This window comes from Branchiostoma floridae, chromosome 10, assembly GCF_000003815.2.
Source record: "Branchiostoma floridae strain S238N-H82 chromosome 10, Bfl_VNyyK, whole genome shotgun sequence".
Taxonomy (NCBI): Eukaryota; Metazoa; Chordata; class Leptocardii; order Amphioxiformes; family Branchiostomatidae; genus Branchiostoma; species Branchiostoma floridae.
In genome coordinates, this window is record NC_049988.1 from 322,501 (window position 1) to 342,042 (window position 19,542).

Sequence of the window (19,542 nt, forward strand, 5' to 3'; positions counted from 1 at the left end):
ACTTCTTGCATAATGTTATTGACCGAGGAGCTTTAAGATGAACACCCCATCCAAGCGTGTATTTGCCTGTTTCAGTTATTCCACTTAGATGTACCTGCAGTGGTTTTATACAGTTATCATTAATTGCCTTGCAGATGGCCATGTTACGATATTACCTTTGCTCTTTATCTCCATAAAGAGCCCTAACACCGATTAGTTAAGGGTGACGTAAATGTTTACATTCATAGTGCGCAGAGCGCTGCTCGTTCAGCTATCCACTCTGTGCATGCTTGTTGTTTACAATTTATCCGTATAGAGCCCTAACACCGATTTGTTTAGGGTGACGTGAACAAAATGTTTACATTCATAGTGCGCAGAGCGCTGCTCGTGTATGTTTGTGCATGTTTGTGCATGTTTGTTGTTGACAATATCTCCGTATAGAGCCCTGTGACGTGAACCAAATGTTTACATTGTTTATTTGTTGTTTATTAAGAAACCTTTTAGCCCTTACGGGCTAATCTTCCAAGGTTCAATCAACATGAATCAACATGACAATCAACATGAATACATACATTTTTAAAAATACAACAATCACAGAGTATTTACAATAGTCAGCACAGTGTCTAGAGGTCAGAGGTCTAGTTGACAATGTTTGAGATAGCTTGTTTAAAACTGGACAGTGTACACAGTGACTTAATGTTAGATGGCAATGAGTTCCAGAGCATAATTGCTCGGTACAGGAAGGTACGTTTTCCACTGTTTGTTTTAGGTTTGGGTAGTCTGAAGTTGTTGGATACAGAAAATCTTATACATGTGGGATGAATTAACTGTTATGAAGGAATTGTACACATTTTGTGGTTCGTGGCTAGTGAGGACTTCAAAGAACATAATCAGAGTACTTAAAGAGAATCTCTTTCTCACTGTAGGCCAACCAAGCTCAAGATGCATCCGCCTAACAGATGTGTCCGATGTACATTTTAATAACAGTCTACGCGCTCTATTTTGTACTATCTGCAGTTTTCTCATATTCAAATCTGACATGCTGGCTAGCAATGGTGAACAATATTGTACTACTGATAGCACCAGGGCTTGAAGTACCAGTTTACACACATCATCAGGTATATTACAAGCATATCTTCTAACATAGGCTAAGTTTCCTGAGAGTTTTGTTACAAGATATTTGGTATGAAGATTCAAAGTTAGTGACGGGTCCATATGTAAGCCCAATAGGACTGCTTCGATTACTTGTTCAACTTTCTCAGAGCCGATTACAAGGTTCAAAGATTTATCGGGTAACAGAGCAAGCTTGCGAGCAGTGCCAAATAGCATACATTTTGTTTTCAGTACATTCATAACTAGTCGATTGGCACTAACCCAGTTAGACAATTCTATAAGATCTGGTTGCAAAGCTGCCACAATAGCACTGACTGACGTGGCTGCCTTGTACAGTGAAGTATCATCAGCGTACATTTCTGTCGAACATTGTGATACAGTCAACGGAAGGTCATTAGTATAAATGGTAAATAACATTGGACCTAAGCAACTGCCCTGTGGTACTCCACATTCAAGTCCCAGAGGTTCTGAGAATTGACCATTGATGTAGACAACCTGAGTTCTGCTCTGTAGATAGCTTTCAAACCAAGCTAAAACACCTGGTTGAAAACCATAAGATTTAAGTTTAGCAAGGAGAATACAGTGGTCAACAAGATCAAACGCAGCACTAAAATCAATATATACAACTCCAACAAGCTCCCCTCTATCCATGGCTGACAGCCAGTCATCTGTCATCTTAACCAAGGCAGTTGTTGTCGAGTAATTAGGACGATAGGCGTGTTGTGCTGTTGACACAATATTGTTAATGTTTACATAGTGGAAAATCTGATCGTGAACAAGCCTTTCTAGCACCTTGCTTAACACTGGGAGTAGACTAATTGGCTGGCTGTTTTTCCCAGTCAAACGCATTCTTGAATTCTTGGGAGGGGACGTACTTTTGCCACTTTCCATTGGCTTGGGAAAACGCCGGTGATTAGTCACTGATTAACAATGTGCTGCACAGTTGCTGCTATATACAAAGAGGACAATCTCATCAATCTGTTTTCCATATGGTCAACACCGCATGTTGCTGACCTTGGTATGTCAGTCAACAGCTTCGGAATGTCATCCCTACTAATTGTGTGGAATTTCAGTTGGCATTCTTTATCAGACATAATATGTTGATCAATCAGCTCAGTCACATTTGGATTTGGAAGATCAATATCTGTTCTATACGCATTGATCTTGTCAATATAAAAGTTGTTAAAGTAATTGGCAATGTCAGATGGTTTTGTAATGAATTTTCCATCAACTTCCACACAAGATGGGGAGTGAGTATTACAGTGGCCTAGTAGTGTGTTGACTGACTTTCACATCTGTTTAGGATTATTTGCATTTTCCGTTATCTTAGTCCTGAAATAAAGATCTTTCTTCCTCCTGTTCATTTTTACCACATGATTCCTTAATTTCTTATATACAGCTCTATCTGATGGCAATGAAGAAGCATCCGCAGTAGCTTTTGCTTCATCCCTCAATAACATGGTTTCTTTTTTCTTTTCATTCATAGTGCGCAGAGCGCTGCTCGTTCAGCTATCGGCTCTGTGCATGTTTGTTGCTTACAATATCTCCGTAGAGCCCCAACACCGATTTGTTTAGGGTGACGTAAACCAAATATTTACATTTCATAGTGCGCAGAGCGCTGCTTGTTCAGCTATCCACACTGTGCATTTTGTGGCTTACAATATCTCCGTACAGAGCCCTGTGACGTGAAACAAATATTTACATTCATAGTGCGCAGAGCGCTGCTCGTTCAGCTATCGGCTCTGTGCATGTTTGTTGTTTACAATATCTCCATAGAGCCCTAACACGGAATTGTTTAGGGTGACGTGAACCAAATGTTTACATTCATAGTGCGCAGAGCGCTGCTCGCTCCGTGGAGCTGGAGGGCTGTACGAGTAACCTCCATGGAGGAGCTCTGTATACTTACCTAAATACTTACCTGTATTTCCTGCAAACTACTTGAGCACATTATTCATAGCCATACTATGAAACACTTAGAAGGACACAATATACTAACGGACTACCAGCATGGTTTCAGAGCAAAGCGATCTACAGAAACACAGGTTATTTTAACAGTTCGTGACATATCTGGGCACTGAACAGTAAAAGACAGGTGGCTCTAGCTATACTTGATTTCACTAAAGCCTTCGATAAAGTCCCACATAGCAGACTCATATCAAAACTGGAGTTAGGAATTCAAGGTACTAAACTGGTTAAAGGCTTTCCTGACGAATAGAAAGCAAACGGTTAGTGGTGGAAGGGGATGCCTCAGCTCCCGTCAAAGTAGTGTCGGGAGTTCCGCAAGGGACTATACTGGGACCATTGCTCTTTCTTTTGTACATAAACAACCTGCCAGACCAGCTCGATTCAAGTGTGAGGTTATTCGCCGATGATTGTCTGCTATATATAGAGGTAGGCACAAAGAATTATTTACAACTTCTTCAGGAAGATTTGAACACCCTGGAATAATGGCAAAGGAAATGGGTTATTATTATGCAGTTCAATCCTGAACAAACGCACACCAAATGTGTCCCCTTACCAGTTTTGTGGTCATACATTAACAAAACACAAAAACCTGGGTGTTACATTAACAACTGGGCTAAAATGGGTTGTCCATGTTAACCCTATCTAGACTGGGCTTTTTTTGGCATTCCAAATAGGAGTGTAGTTAAGCAAGAAAATATGAAAATCCCATTGTTTAAACCAAAATTAGTTATTTTTGTAAAATGTGCCTTTCAGAAAACCGTTGCCATAGCAACATGAAAAATTATAAACTTACTTTATTTGTTGCAAATTGTTTGAAACAATATTTTAGAAAAGTTACCAAGTTTGGTTGTTCTAGCACAGGTTTGGGAGTTATACGACGTCAAAGTTGGCGTGGCCACTTTACCCCCTCCCCCCAGTCAGAACAGGGTTAACAAAATTACAACAAAGGCTAAACAGGATTTTGGAGTGATCAAACGCAACTTGTGGGCATGCCCAGTCATGGTAAAATCACTTACATACACGTCACTGGTAAGACCCAACCTTGAATATGCCGCTACAAGATGGAACCCATATGAACACAGGGCTCCCTTGGAAATCAGTCAGATAGACTGAAGGGACCACCCTATATAAGATCAATAAAAAAACTGGAAAGGGTACATAATGAAGCTTCCAGATTTTGTACAAACAACACTCAGGGATGTGCTACCAAAATGAAAACAGAACTGCAGTGGATGTCACTTGAAGACAGAAGGAAAATGTCCAGACTTTGCATGATGTATAAAATGACAAATAAACTGGTGGACGTACCGACTGATGAGTATCTAATACCAATACCAGCTCAAAAAAAGTCATGCCTTCAAATACCAGAGTTGCCAACCTAGGATTGATGTGTTCAAAAATTCGTACTTTCCAAGAAGTATCTCAGAGTGGTATTTGTTATCACCAAGTGAAGTAGGAGTTCATCTCTGGATAGTTTTAAAGAACACTTGCAGATAGATGTGCAAAAGTTAGATGTGACGGATCGTTCAGTGTAATATAACCAGCCGCGTGCCTGCGAAGCTTTTGTTTTACGCCGAAGGGCGGTTATACCGGCTATATAGATACAGATACAGAAGCTGGTGTGTTACGCCGAAGGGATACAGAACAGATGCAGAAAAAAAGCAAAAAGGGCATTGACTTCTTACTAAATGTATTTAAAGCCCTTCTCTGCCGCTATCAGAATTTAGGTATACCTAATAGCATGTTTATTTACTCTACAGAATCCCCCACGGAACAAGCTTATTTGATGTTGATTGCCCAGATGAAGATCTAAACGCTCCTGATCCGGTGGAGTCTTGCACCTGTGAAGACGGTAATAATATCCATTGTGGGTATAGCGAAACTGCTGCTCGCAACACTGCTCGTGGCATAAATAGGTGGACCACCGTACAGAAGTCATCGAGAAATATTATTGGTTGTCTGACAGCACGGCGCTCCAGAAGATCCATTCAGTCAAGCCCATTCTACTCAGATGACATTGATGAAAGTGAAGAGTACGCATTTGACTATGGAGACAACCAGCCGCCATCTCCCGTCGCTCAATGGCCAACTCCAACCCTCCAAATCACCGAGGCAGATGCCGTGAGACACTGTCGAGAAGCCATCACTAACTCATCTATGTCATCAGTATGTGCCAACCTTGGCGTGGATATTTTTGCTCCTGTTCAAGCATGTGTGGAGGACATCAAGGTTAGTGCTAATGACACATAGTTTTTTTTTATATAATGGATAATTTGACCTTCCTGAATTGATTGATTAATCAGATCAGCAAAACTTCACATCTTTTGTGCCGCTGTTGCAGATTTACTTTCCCATATGATGCACTTTGCTGTGGCACATTTATGTGTGGAATACCCCAAATCCATAAAATAGAGGACTTATCTACTTGCGTCATGTATGACCAACCCTTACATATGTGGGCCCACCATTACAAAGATGGTTTGTAACTAAACCGTAGGATATCTGAACACGTTTCTTATCCACATTGGGCACTCATAATCACAGAACGTATATTAAAGTATTGCCACAACATAAATCACCTGAAAATAAAAACATTTTTTGTTTGTTAGTCGGTTGGTTGGTTGGTTGGTTGGTTAGGTGTTTTGTTGGCTGGTTAACATGTCTGGTTCATTGGTTGGTTGCTGGTATTTTGGCTGACACAGATACATTTACAGTTAAGTTTGCCCATCAAGACACTCGCTATCATCAATGATTAATTCGTTTCTCTATAATGGTATTACAAGGCAATTGTGTGATTTTTCCCCTATATTTCAGTTTACTGAAGATTTACGCATAGCAGCAGCTCATGTGGACACTATGAAAGCAGCTTGCACAGACATCGCCTATCAGAACGTCAGTCTGTACGAGGTTGGCGATGACGGAGTTGCAGTTCCTCCCATGGCTGTACGAGAGAACCTGTGTCCAGCAGACTGTAGTCAGCACGGCGACTGTGTGAACGGTAGTTGTGTCTGTTTTGAGCCGTACACATCGGCCGACTGTTCCCTTGTGAAAGGCAGTCCACCTGTGGTCCGGTTTATTCCCAACCACGGCCTGTGTGACATCCGTCGGCGGCCATGCAGGAAAACTTCTATTATTGCAGACGGGTTGATTGAGTCCGAGAATCTCACGTGCAAGATTACGGATGTAAAGGTATTAAAAACATTTAATTCCTGAAATCATGAATTGTAGCTTGATTTATAGCTCTAGATAACTACTTAACATTTCAATTTTTTATGGCAGATAGAAAATGGGCTCCAGACCATCATTTCAGGAAGTGACCAGACCACAAACGTTACGCTACGAAGTTTCAAAGAGGTTTCCTGTCAGCTGCCTCGATCTCCGGTCCTTCAGGGCACACCAGATGAGATGGAGGGTACCTTGGTCTATGGATACCGTGTCTCTGTCAGTAATGATGGGGAAAACTTCAGTGACGAACTTCTATTCACCATCTACGACTCCGTGTGCCAGAACTGTACTTCGGGACCGCAGTGTTCCTGGAAGGTACGTATTACCTACATATATATCTATCCATCCAAATATCTATGCAATTATCTATATATAGTTATCCATCCCCCTTCATATTCAACCGCCTACATACATGAAACGTACTTTTCCTTGGTCTTCTTCACAGTTAAACACATGCAAGATAAGAGGCTTCTGTTTTGGTGAAGGAGATCCGAACCCCAACAACTGGTGCCAACAGTGCCTCCCACAGCTGTCCAACCAGACATTCAGTGAAAGGCCAGGTACGACTACGTCAATGGGGAATATCTAATTTTGAATTCCGGTATTGTTTGTCTTTTTAAACTACCTTTGTCATCATTGACACTAGACCACATTTTTTCATCACATTCAACCATCTCATCAAGTATTAAGGAGTAAAGACGAAAAATAAATGTACATTTCTCTGATGCATCAACCTAAAAAATCCCGACGCAAGATAACCATGTTAATTTCCATTCGTAAAGTTACAATTTACGAAGCAGCAGTTTTTTTATAAAAACAACTTTGATAATGGATATATTTTGCACGGTGGAACAAACTACAACTATTATTACAGTTCTTATTAACGTTCAATTACTGATTGTAACATTGTCAATTTAAGTGCATGTTTTTTTCTTATTTTTTTCCATACAGTAAACCTGCCACCAGTCATTGTGTCGCCAACTCACATCACCAAAGTAAACGGGGAGAATCTAACTTCTACAGTCGTTGCCAATGACCCAGAAAGTAGACCAGTCACTATCTCCATCACATCAGCAAACAGTCATGGCATCACAATAGATGGGGATCAGTTTCAGTGGAAGACAAAGCATCAAGTCGGCAGTTTTGTTGAGACCGTTAAAGTGAGTGATGAATGTGGAGCTTTTGACGCACAGAACTTTACATTCACCACAATGGCCTGTCCATGTCAGAATAACGGCATGTGTGTACCAGATCCCAGCATGCCTCGCGGCCAGGGCCACTACATCTGTGAATGTCCCGGATATACGGGTCAATGGTGTGAACATGAGATTGACGAGTGTCAGTCAAACCCCTGTCACAACGGCACGTGTGTTGACTTGGTTAATGGTTTCAACTGCACCTGTGATGGCGAGCATGTTGGTGTGTTCTGTCATATAGACCTAGACGACAAGTGCGGCCTGCAGCCATGTTTCCCTGGTGTCCTCTGTATCAACGTTGCCGGCGGCTTTGAGTGTGGGGACTGCCCGGAAGGGTTTACAGGAAACGGCATCACTTGTGAAGGTTAGTTGAATAAAGTTAAACAAAGCCATCTACACTTGGGCTATATACATGGTCACCATAAAACCATTAACACACCAGCTTATAACCAGACTTTAGTAAAAATATTTTGATGTTCTAATTATTTTTGCAATTTTAAAGAATACAGTTTTCTGATGACGCGATGTTTTGTTATTTTGTTTACCCAGATGTAGACGAATGTGCATCGGACACCACTAATGACTGTCTGTTTGTTTGTGAGAACACCCCGGGCTCCTACCGCGGTACCTGTTCGGCCGGATTTATCCTTATCAACGACCAGTGCTTCGGTGAGTATTAAAAACGCTTTATAACAAATATAAATCATGAACAAGCACACTTGATGTTCCACTTCTCACGAAAAAACTTGTTGTTTGCTTTTAAGGGACTGTTTCAAAGAAAGCTAAGCTTTTTAAACAATATGAATGCAACAAAATGTTCAATTCAAATACAAACCTGTGGCTGTGATTTTTGTTGAATGCTTCAGAGGTTTTCTATGATTTTTTTTTCTTCAGACATCGACGAGTGTGCTTATGGGCTGTCAGAGTGTTCTCATCTCTGCAATAACAATGATGGCAGCTACACCTGTGACTGCCCAGCAGGATATCTTCTAGGGCCTGACAACAAGCAGTGCATAGGTACATTTTAAGTCAGAAGCTTTAAATATACATAATATGGCCATGTTCTCTGTATGAATGATTGTTGTTGAAAAGATGCAAGCCTTAAACACCACGCAAATAATAGCTCCACATGGCATTTTGTGTTTCAGAACTAGATGAATGTGCCAGTACTCCTTGTCAAAATGGAGGCAGTTGTCATGATGGCATCAACCAGTTTTCTTGCGCATGCACATTGGGATGGCTTGGAACTCTCTGTGAAAGAGGTTTGTGTTTTGAATCATACATAGATATGTTTATTTCAAATCCATATCTAATAGAAAAGACAGTTTTTATAAACAGCGTATCAAGGTCAGTCATGACATTGGTTAGTGACATGCTAGAGCTGCAAAGATGGATGTGGCATTATCTCTGGTAAGCTCATAGGACTAATAGCGTTTTCAATTTAGACATTGACGAGTGTTTGGTGACGAACCACGGCTGTGAAAACGACTGTGAGAACACACCTGGCAGTTACACCTGCAGCTGTCCGGAAGGGTTTGAGCTGAAAGACGACAGAAGGACATGCCAAGGTGAATATATTTGACTGGTTCAAACGTTAATAGTACACTTGATAAGTAGTCACTGCCTGTACATATGTTCGAGATAATTTTGCACATAATTGGCATGATAAATTATCTGCATCATATGCATTTCACTAGTGTCAAGAGAATTACTATGACACGGCCACTCAAGACAAATTCGAAGCGTATATGTATTTGATTTGTCAATTCATTTTTACTACATCAAACTTATCCTAAATGTCATCAAAAGCTTCCGAAAAGTCTTTGGACATAATGCCGTGGCCGAGAAATTATTATTTATAAATGTAAGTGTACTTATATTTATCAATCATTTGTTTAGGCCTAGGGAAAAATGTTGTGTTTTGTTTTTGTTTCAACCTTTGTTTATTAAACAAAGCTCAAATTGGACAGCGCCCCTTTTCATTGAGGTCATGATTGAAGATTGAAGGGTCAGAAAAGTACATACAGTTTACATCATTTCCTGTTTCAGTCCTGTTAGGGTCGGTAGGGATTATCTTTTATCTATTTTTTAAGACTTTGACCAAAACTTTAGTAATGAAAACTGAATTGCGTGACAACACCAGTGTTTTCAATGTCAAACAATGATTTTCTGAAATAATGGTCACAAATAGGTGGATATATTTATACTTTACAAGATTGGACAAACAGTTACTTTAATTGAATTAAGACTAGCGAAGAATTCTAACTGGAATCTATGTGATTACACTGACTACCTTCCTCCCCACCTCCCAAAAGGCTAGGGTTTGTAGTTTTTTTTTCAAGGGTAGGTTGAAAAAGAGGAAGCGCAACATATTTCCAAAGTCCTTACTTTATTTGCAGATCAAACACATTTTAACATCAGAGAACACGTGATAGGCTACACTGTTGATAAAATTGTCAGGGCAATATTGTAAAATTGATACGTTAATAGTATTATGTATGTAGTCTTCAAAAGAAACAAATTTTACATCAGTACCGATGTTTCTACATCTGCCTTTATCTGCAAAGACAACAAAAAAAGCCTGAAATCGTTAGACATCTACATCTTCCAATAACAGGTACCATTGACTTCAGCATAACACCATTCCTATCATCATTAAGTAATTAATAGCGTAAGTTGTGTGTTGTTTGCTCTGTAAATCAAACATTCCTGATGAAAACACTTCAATATTTTTTCAGATGTCGATGAGTGTGAGACCAGCTTCCCGTGTACTCACATCTGTAGTAACACGGAGGGAAGTTACATCTGCAGCTGCCCATCTGATCTAGTCTTGCAACCGGATGGCACTACTTGTGGTAATTACAGAACGTTAGCTATATACCTGCCATATCTGACAATATTTTGCAATGTATGACAGGGATACTTTATCATCATATTTGACACGTCTACCTGATTGCCTAAGTGCCTAGGCCGGGGACAGGCCCCTTGCTCCTCTTCGTCATGTTGACAACGTTGAATAAACTACAATCTCCATTTAACACCAGCAATCATCATTCACAGTCATTCGAATGCTGTGGTCATGATTCAGTCATATCCTTGTACCGTATTTTTTTCTGTTAGATGGATCGCATTGTTAAAAATATTCATAGTAGCAAACGCTTTCAGAAATGTGCCTGAACTTTAGACGTCATTTTACTAAGTTAAACTGTCTGTCGTTAAATCTAGTCGTCCCTGCATCTGCCGTGGCACCAGAAGAAAGTACACAAGCACAGGGTAAGATTATCTGCAATCTATTGACTTTTATCATTGCAGAAGCAATGTATATCCGTTGATAAATCATTGGCGATAATATGGATATCTGTTGCTGCTTACATATTGCTTTTTACATTGTGACAGGAACGGCCCTGCGACCCAGTGCTAGTGTATTGCCAGCAAACACGGAGGCTCCACAGGGTAAATTATTTATTTTGATAAAAATAATCTATTTAACGAACTAATGACAAAGTAAATTATATTTTGTCTAGTGCCATTGTCATTGGAATGGTGCATACTATTGTCAGAAAGCAATAGCGATGTCGTCAATGCATAATGTCTTTCAAAATAAGACTGACGTTATTTGCATATGGCTGAAACGGCAACAACTCAAATCAGGTGAATATCCAACGCTTTTGTTTATATTCTTGAAAACCTTTGATTTTGCTTTTTTTAATTCGAAACCCCAACCACCATATGTCTAAAATCTTAAACACTGCAGACTGTATGAAGATAGGCTGCCCTGACAAGGATCTCCAGGAGTGCGTTGAGATCGACGGAAACTATGTTTGTCAGTGCATCGAAGGATACTACCTAGCTGAAGGTGGAACCATCTGCAAAGGTAAAAGAACTACCTGATATTTCAGGATTTAAGATATGACAATTTAACTTAATTGGTATAAAAATTTAATCATGATTTTATAATAACACTCATATACACAGAATACAGTACATCGATAACATATCAACATAATTGTTACTGTGTCATTTATATTTCTTACCCAGAATCAACCACGGCACGAAAAACGGTATTTAAGGATGCTGAAACCATGCGTAATGTTGACGTATTTTCCTCCTTTACGGATCTATACACCACTTATACGAGTACGTAAATATTGCCTTTAAGTGGTCTTTCTGTAGGTCCGTGTTAGTCCTTATTTTCCGGTTTTCCCGTTGTCTTTCAGCAGCTTAAAGATGTCGTAAATGATTTTTAAAACCCCCTTAAAACTTGTTTAAAGTTCACGTTTATTTGATCTAAAGCCTCTTTACGTCTCATATACAATTGCATTAAGTGGATTATAACGTGTGTTTTAGTGCCTTTTCAGCAGCTTAAAGTTGCCATAAATACTTATTAAAACGACCTTAAGACATGTTTAAACTTCACGTTTATTTGATCTAAAGCCTCTTTACGTCTCATATACTTGTACATTAAGAGGATTATAACGTGTGTTTAGGTGCCTTTTCAGCAGTTTAAAGTTGCCATAAATATCTATTAAAACGCCCTTAAGATATGTTTAAACTTCACGTATATTTGATCTAAAGCCTATTTACGTCTCATATACGTGTGCATTAAGTGGATTATAACGTGTGTTTAGCTGCCTTTTCAGCAGCTTAAATTTGCCATAAATACCTATTATAACGCCCTTAAGACTTGTTTAAACTTCACGTTTATTTGATCTAAAGCCTGTTTACGTCTCATATACGTGTTCATTAAGTGGATTATAACGTGTGTTTAGCTGCCTTTTCAGCAGCTTAAATTTGCCATAAATACTTATTAAAACGCCCTTAAGACATGTTTAAACTTCACGTATATTTGATCTAAAGCCTATTTACGTCTCATATACGTGTGAATTAAGAGGATTTAATGTGTCTATATTTTTCTTTTTAGCAGCTTAAAGTTGTCATAAATACGTATCAAAGCACCCTTAAGACATGTTTAAAGTTCCCTCTGTACTTCTCATATACGTGTGCATTAAGGTGTGGATAAGTGCCATTTTAGGAGAATAATCATTAGCACATTTCAAAGCAAGAAAATACAATGGATGAAACTTTAAAATTTTATTGAATTACGAGAAAATATTACATGGAAAAGTAAAAAAAACCTACAGCCTACTAGGTATTTGTGGCCTTTCATTCTGATGTAGTCGGCAGTTGAAACAATATCACAACGGTTGCGCAATTCCGTGCAGCAGTCCACAGTCCCATTTCCAGTGTCGGGTGAAGCGTCTCGGCGTAAGTTAAAAAGAGCACACATGTACAGTTCCATCTGGTCACCACAGGAATAAGAATCCGGTAAGAGTATCCTAGAGTAGTGGCCGATATGACTCGTGTTGTTGGATGGTCCTGGATTCTGTGAACGCGAAACATGTTCAGCTTGCAGTGTCGGCTTCTATTAATCCGGATGGTGCAAGTGCCGTGATTTCCATTCTGTGTCGATTTCCAACAACAACAGCTTGTACAGAATGATAGCCACCTCGTATCTTTGAGTCAAATTCCGTCACCGGGGGTCCTAGGCGGTAAAGCGGTGTCGCGACCACAACTTGCGGGCTAGAGCAGGCCCAAACTTTCTTCAATACTTCTCTTCAAAAATGAACGCCTGGAAAATAACCGCTCCTTGTCGTACGTATGGCCCGTAAATTTGAACCCCCCACTCTTTTCTGCCATTGGATACATCCTATCACATGACACAGCTGGAAGTTCAGCCTCCTTGGACGGACGGAGGCGTGCGCCCCATGGCGAGTACGAAATAACGCTGAATAAATTTACATCTTGCCTGCCCAAACAAACACGAGCAACACGAGAAGACACCGCCTGTGTGCACAAACTGTTCTTTCTCGACGCTTGCTTGTAGATAAAGAAATAAACATATTTCGTACATTTACCTGTAGTAAGAACTGCTTGCCGTTTTATAGAGAAAACACAACTCACTGCACAAAACGGTATACCTACTATATCCTTATTCTTCAAGCAGAGGTTGAGTCGCGGAGATATTCATAGCAGTAGTCGGGATTTCTACCGTCTCTTAGCTCGAGTGTCAACATGCCACAAAGAAAACCTCACCCTGATTTAGACCCTGGAATTTCAGAACATATATGCGGTATAAAATAAAAAGGAAAGGGTCTCCTCCTGTTCGCATAAACTGCGCTTCAAACATGCCGTATGTTCAGCAGAAAAAGGCACCGTTTCATAAAACCTTTGAGACGGTATAAGCCAATAGATAAAACGGGGGTAGTACCCCCAAATTTGCTTAAGCTACGCGGATTCAAAGATTAAACATGTCGTATGTTCAACAGAAATACGCAACATTTCATATACGTCTTGGCAACATATAAGCTAAACGGGGGAGGTCTCCCCTAGTTCGCTTAAACTGCGCGGATTCAAAGATTAAATATGTCGTATGTTTTACAGAAATACGCAACATTTCATATACGTTTTGGCAGCATATAAGCTAAACGGGGGTCTCCCCTAGTTCGCTTAAACTGCGCGGATTCAAAGATTAAACTTGTTGTATGTTTTACAAAAATACGCAACATTTCATATACGCCTTGACAACATAAAAGCTAAACGGGGGAGGTCTCCCCTAGTTCGCTTAAACTGCCCGGATTCAAAGATTAAACATGTCGTATGTTCAACAGAAATACGCAACATTTCATATACGTCTTGGCAACATATAAGCTAAACAAGGTAGGTCTCCCCTAGTTCGCTTAAACTGCGCGGATTCAAAGGTTAAACATGTCGTATGTTCAACAGAAATACGCAACATTTCATATACGTTTTGGCAGCATATAAGCTAAACGGGGGAGGTCTCCCCTAGTCCGCTTAAACTGCGCGGATTCAAAGATTTAACTTGTTGTATGTTTTACAGAAATACGCAACATTTCATATACGTCTTGACAACATAAAAGCTAAACGGGGGAGGTCTCCCCTAGTTCGCCTAAACTGCGCGGATTCAAAGATTAAACTTGTTGTATGTTGTACAGAAATACGCAACATTTCATATACGTCTTGACAACATAAAAGCTAAACGAGGGAAGTCTCCCCTAGTTCGCTTAAACTGCCCGGATTCAAAGATTAAACATGTCGTATGTTCAACAGAAATACGCAACATTTCATATACGTCTTGGCAACATATCAGCTAAACAAGGTAGGTCTCCCCTAGTTCGCTTAAACTGCGCGGATTCAAAGATTAAACATGTCGTATGTTCAACAGAAATACGCAACATTTCATATACGTTTTGGCAGCATATAAGCTAAACGGGGGAGGTCTCCCCTAGTTCGCTTAAACTGTGCGGATTGAAATATTAAACATGTCGTATGTTTTACAGAAATACGCAACATTTCATATACGTTTTGGCAACATATAAGCTAAACGGGGGAGGTCTCCCCTAGTTCGCTTAAACTGCGCGGATTCAAATATTAAACATGTCGTATGTTCAACAGAAATACGCAACATTTCATATACGTTTTGGCAACATATAAGCTAAACGGGGGAGGTCTCCCCTAGTTCGCTTAAACTGCGCGGATTCAAAAATTAAACATGTCGTATGTTCAAATGAAATACGCAACATTTCATATACGGCTTAGCAAATATATTAACGGGGGAGGTCTTCCCTTCTTTGCGTAAATGACGGTTCGAAGTAAATTATATATATGGCATCCTTCGGTCAATATTGACCATGGTATACGCAACATCTCATATAACGTAAAATAGCGCATATAAGCTAACCGTGAGAGGTTCTCCCCTGTTCGAATTAAACCTTGCGCACAGAAAGTTTGAATACGTCAAATGCTTTCGGAATAGCTAAAAAACACAGAAGATTATTGTATTTGACTTTGTATTGTATTGTATTTGTATTTGCTGAGGTATAAACATAACATTTTGTACCAGAAAGCGCAATAATTTTCAGTTTCGACTGTTATAAAACAGATGACGCAATGTTTTATCTAACACCAGACAAAGGCTTATTACATTTGACTTAGCCGGTTAACATGTATTTTGTAACAGATCTAGAGAAACGGTATTTGTCCGTTTTGACAGAAAATATTTTTGAGTTTTAAGTTGTCTCTTCGGCATACTAAAATACATGTAAAATTCACGTAAAGAAACACAACAGATTAAGTTTGATTTACAAACGCTGAAATCTTCCGTAAATGCCAAATGTATGTTTCCGATGCCTTTAATAGATCTTAAAATCTGCTGAAATATTTCTCCGCCTTTAAGGGCTTTATACGTATCTCTGAAACTTTGCTTAAAAAGTTGTTTTCGTGCTGTGAACAGTTTACGATGCAACGATCATACTGACAACGATAAATGGCAACGAAGCGGTGTTTACTGAAGATGGCTTGGGAACCCCTGGTTCGCAGGAGTTCCTCGACCAAGCCATAATGATAAAGGATATGGTGAGAAATATGCTTCTTTCTCAAATCTAAATTATGATTAACATGACATGAATCTTAAGTTGAGACGACAAACATTTATGAATTTTCTCATTAATCGTAGCAGTTCGATGGCTATGGCTGTTATTACCATTCTTCCACAGATCAATGCCGTGTATGAAAGCAGTGACCTACATGACCTATACCGGGGCTGTAAGGTCAATGCCTTCCGTCAGGGAAGTGTCATCGTGGACTTCGAGGTCTTCTTTGTGGAGAATGCCGACCTGTCTGTCTCAGAGCTAAAGGACGCCATCTTGAACAGCCTAACCAACAACACGCTAAGTGGAGAGAATGGCGTGGTTGTCGTCATTCCATCATCGTTGGACGTTTCTCCACAAGGTAAAAAGCCTGTCATAAAAACCAATCGACTAAGGTGGTTGACATTCCCTTTATGTAGATAGTATCCATTGTTATCTCTGTGTACAAAAATTGGGAATTATGGCAGCATAATCAAAGCTTTTTTGGAGTGTCATCTTTATAAATATAAAAAAACATATCAGTATAAAACCATATTATTATCATTTGCTAAGGAAAGCTTTATTTTTGCTCACATTAGCTACCACTGCTACCGACCAGCTGTGGTACAACAACCCCCTGTACCTCAGTCTGCTGTGTGTCGGCTGTGCTGTTGTGGCCACTGTCCTGATAGTGGGGACTGTCTGCCTGCTGACCAGTCCCAAACGCCGCCGTAAGATGGTCGTTAATGACAGCATGGTGGACATGGACATGGTCGATATGAATGGAAAGGCTGAGGGTATTGACGGTCCCGCTGCCGAAGATGACAAATACTAGACAGAATAGTAAAGTGTGTCATCTGTACTGAAACTGTCTTAACCCTATCCAGACTAGGGGAGGGGGTAAAAGTGATGCCGTATAGCTAGCTCCCAAACGGCTTGTGTTAGAACAACCAAAGGCGGTAACTTTTCCTAGAATATTGTTAGCAACAATTTACAAATTTACACTCGGATTTCATCACTATTTGGTCTTTTCTTACAGAAAACATTCATGCGACCTTCCGAAAATAATTTCATCAGGTTGGTAGAACTTAGTATATATGAGAATTCTTATACACAACCAAAATTGAGCTTACTTGCTGACGTTTGCTGAACTCCAGTTAGAAGCTCTGAGGAAGATGTCTGACAGTGACAGACATCGAAACGTCAGCAAGTAAGCTCAATTTTGGTTGTGTATAAGAATTCTCATATATACTAATTCATGCGACCGTTTACATAGGATTTTAGCGTTATATGTTAGAAAAAAGATGCATCATGATCATAGACATTAAAGGTTGATAATTCAAGATGGCGGATAGCTAAACTGCAAATGATGTCATTTTATGTTACGAAGGGGCCCGGGGGCACCAGTCTGGATAGGGTTAATAGCCTGTATAACCGCACTTTGGTTTAACACACCAGTAGAATAATACTGAACTGGCTAACTGTATTTCTTGAGTAGCTTTATTTCTAAATTGCACCTATAGAATTAAAGAACAAAGATTACAATAACGTTGATCACTTTAAGCAATGTATCACCATTATCATTCTAGGTTGTTATAAACATTAGATAAATGTAAAGATTTGTACTGCTCATATAGGTAAAGATGGTGAATATATATGATTCTGATATTCTGATATTGGAAATGTAACTATTTCTAAGCAGTCAATCAACAAAAGAGGTTTACACTCTCATTTAGCGACTATGTTTTTCAATGACATCAACTGTCAATATAACAATGTGATTGATTTTCTTAAAATCATGAATGCAATGGCCAATGCTATCGTCAAGAATGGGGCTAAGATTTTCTTTTTGACAAAAGTGTGTGGTTATGACCTTATTGCATTTTTACTATTTGGTTTTTGATTTTATTTTCCAAAATTTTCAAATTGTTATTATTTTTAAGTCCAGTACATAAATTTTGTATGATCATCATACTGTATTGACAAGATGTAAAGGTTGTTTGCTGTGATAATTGTAAAATTATTTCCTACTAGAGGCACTAATAGGTGTGACGTGTTGGTATTCTTTTAGCTCTGGCCTGAAAAATGTGTGTGTTTTATCGTTGTTGAGAAACAAAGTGGCTGTTGTTTAGAAGCTGCCATTTGCTTAAACGGTCAGTTAGTTGGTAATCGATTAGCATTTTAGTTTTTATCTTGTTAATGTTTTGGCTGTGAAAACAATTTCAAAAATGTATAACGTACAGGTCTTAATTAGCGCTAATAACTGTACACACGGTATACACGTACCAGAATATGATTCCGAAACGATTCTTTAATGCTTAAGTTGTATTGAATCACATTTAATACTTTTATGATGATGATGATAAATACTGCGCTCTGCTTGCTAGTTGAGTTAGAATACATGATGGATTAGGATTTGATGTCAATTAGGTAAATACATGTTATAACTTTAAATCAATCAATAAATAAATTGATTAAATAATAAGTATCTCTACAACTCATACAATGGCACCATCACAATCTATATTCTTTATATTGGTTGCTAATAAATATATAAAGATACAACTTGTCTCATGATTTAATTACAACAAAATAACATTGTCTGAAAACATCATGGTTTTTTCTTCAATGTGTACTAGCCTCTTCATACAAACACATCAATGCAATCTAGGCAAAGACAAGTACTTCTCTTGGTTTAGTAGATGTATATACTAAACGCATTCTGAAGAATAGAAGTACTCGGAAAGGTAGCTCCAGCATGTAGCATTTACTGAGAACATATGGAGAGTTTAAATGTTATTAGGTTTAGTAAGCCTTTTTCTTTTGTCTTATGATGGCATTTACACATAAGATATGCAATTAATGTCAACCACACACCAATACAACATTCCTAATCACAAATAAACATTCCAAGTAAGAAGTTAGATTGAAAAACAAACTAGTTACTATGCATTAATAACGTTATTTTCTTTTAGTTTACTGCATGGTTGACACACGTCTGATGGTACATATATTTATGTTCCGAGTTGTGCAAACATTTTCATGATTCTTATGAGACACACATGCGCAAACACACACACAAACACACACAAGTTCGATCCCCGCCGTGCCCCCGACGTTGTGCCCTTGGGAAAGGCAATTTGCAGGACCTTCCTCACTTCACCTAGGTGTAAAAATGGGCACCTGACTACGGTTGGGGAGGTAAAAGACTACCTTTACTTTCTGTCTGTACCGTGTATGTAGCACTGTTAATATAACTTACAAAACTTGAGTGCAGTGCCATATTGTCCTCGTCTGTCCAAAAAGCAAAAAAATAAAAAATAAACACACACAAACACACACACGAACGCAGATACGCATAGCCACACACACCGCTTGACCTTAAACCTTAGGGTGCAAACAAATGTAACCGCTTACGGTATGTCGGAGTAGAGTCGGGCTCTAGCCTGTACCATTTCCACTGAACTAAAAGAACCAAAACATTGGGGTTATTTGTATACGTGGTCGTACAAAAAACACATTATTGTTTCATTACAATTAGTTAGCCAGCACCTACAGTCTTTTTTTTATGTACAATCATGTAAAATGACAACACGTTTGGAGTTAACGAATGCAAGATATGCTTATAAACCAAGCAG

General features: G+C 39.1%; 1 protein-coding gene across 1 annotated transcript in view; it reads left to right on the forward strand.

The window, feature by feature from the left end:
- Positions 1-16,942, forward strand: part of LOC118423908 (von Willebrand factor D and EGF domain-containing protein-like) — a 64,577-nt gene extending 47,635 nt beyond the window's left edge. The window contains exons 11-26 of the mRNA XM_035832219.1: positions 4,818-5,286; positions 5,872-6,246; positions 6,337-6,597; positions 6,728-6,842; positions 7,234-7,842; positions 8,028-8,147; positions 8,373-8,495; positions 8,627-8,740; positions 8,924-9,046; positions 10,217-10,333; positions 10,704-10,751; positions 10,875-10,931; positions 11,233-11,352; positions 15,790-15,911; positions 16,052-16,286; positions 16,504-16,942. Coding sequence (XP_035688112.1) covers positions 4,818-5,286; positions 5,872-6,246; positions 6,337-6,597; positions 6,728-6,842; positions 7,234-7,842; positions 8,028-8,147; positions 8,373-8,495; positions 8,627-8,740; positions 8,924-9,046; positions 10,217-10,333; positions 10,704-10,751; positions 10,875-10,931; positions 11,233-11,352; positions 15,790-15,911; positions 16,052-16,286; positions 16,504-16,739 — 3,244 coding nt within the window. The 3' untranslated portion in view covers positions 16,740-16,942. The remainder of the gene's footprint in view (positions 1-4,817; positions 5,287-5,871; positions 6,247-6,336; positions 6,598-6,727; positions 6,843-7,233; positions 7,843-8,027; positions 8,148-8,372; positions 8,496-8,626; positions 8,741-8,923; positions 9,047-10,216; positions 10,334-10,703; positions 10,752-10,874; positions 10,932-11,232; positions 11,353-15,789; positions 15,912-16,051; positions 16,287-16,503) is intronic.
- The last annotated feature ends 2,600 nt before the right edge of the window (positions 16,943-19,542 follow it).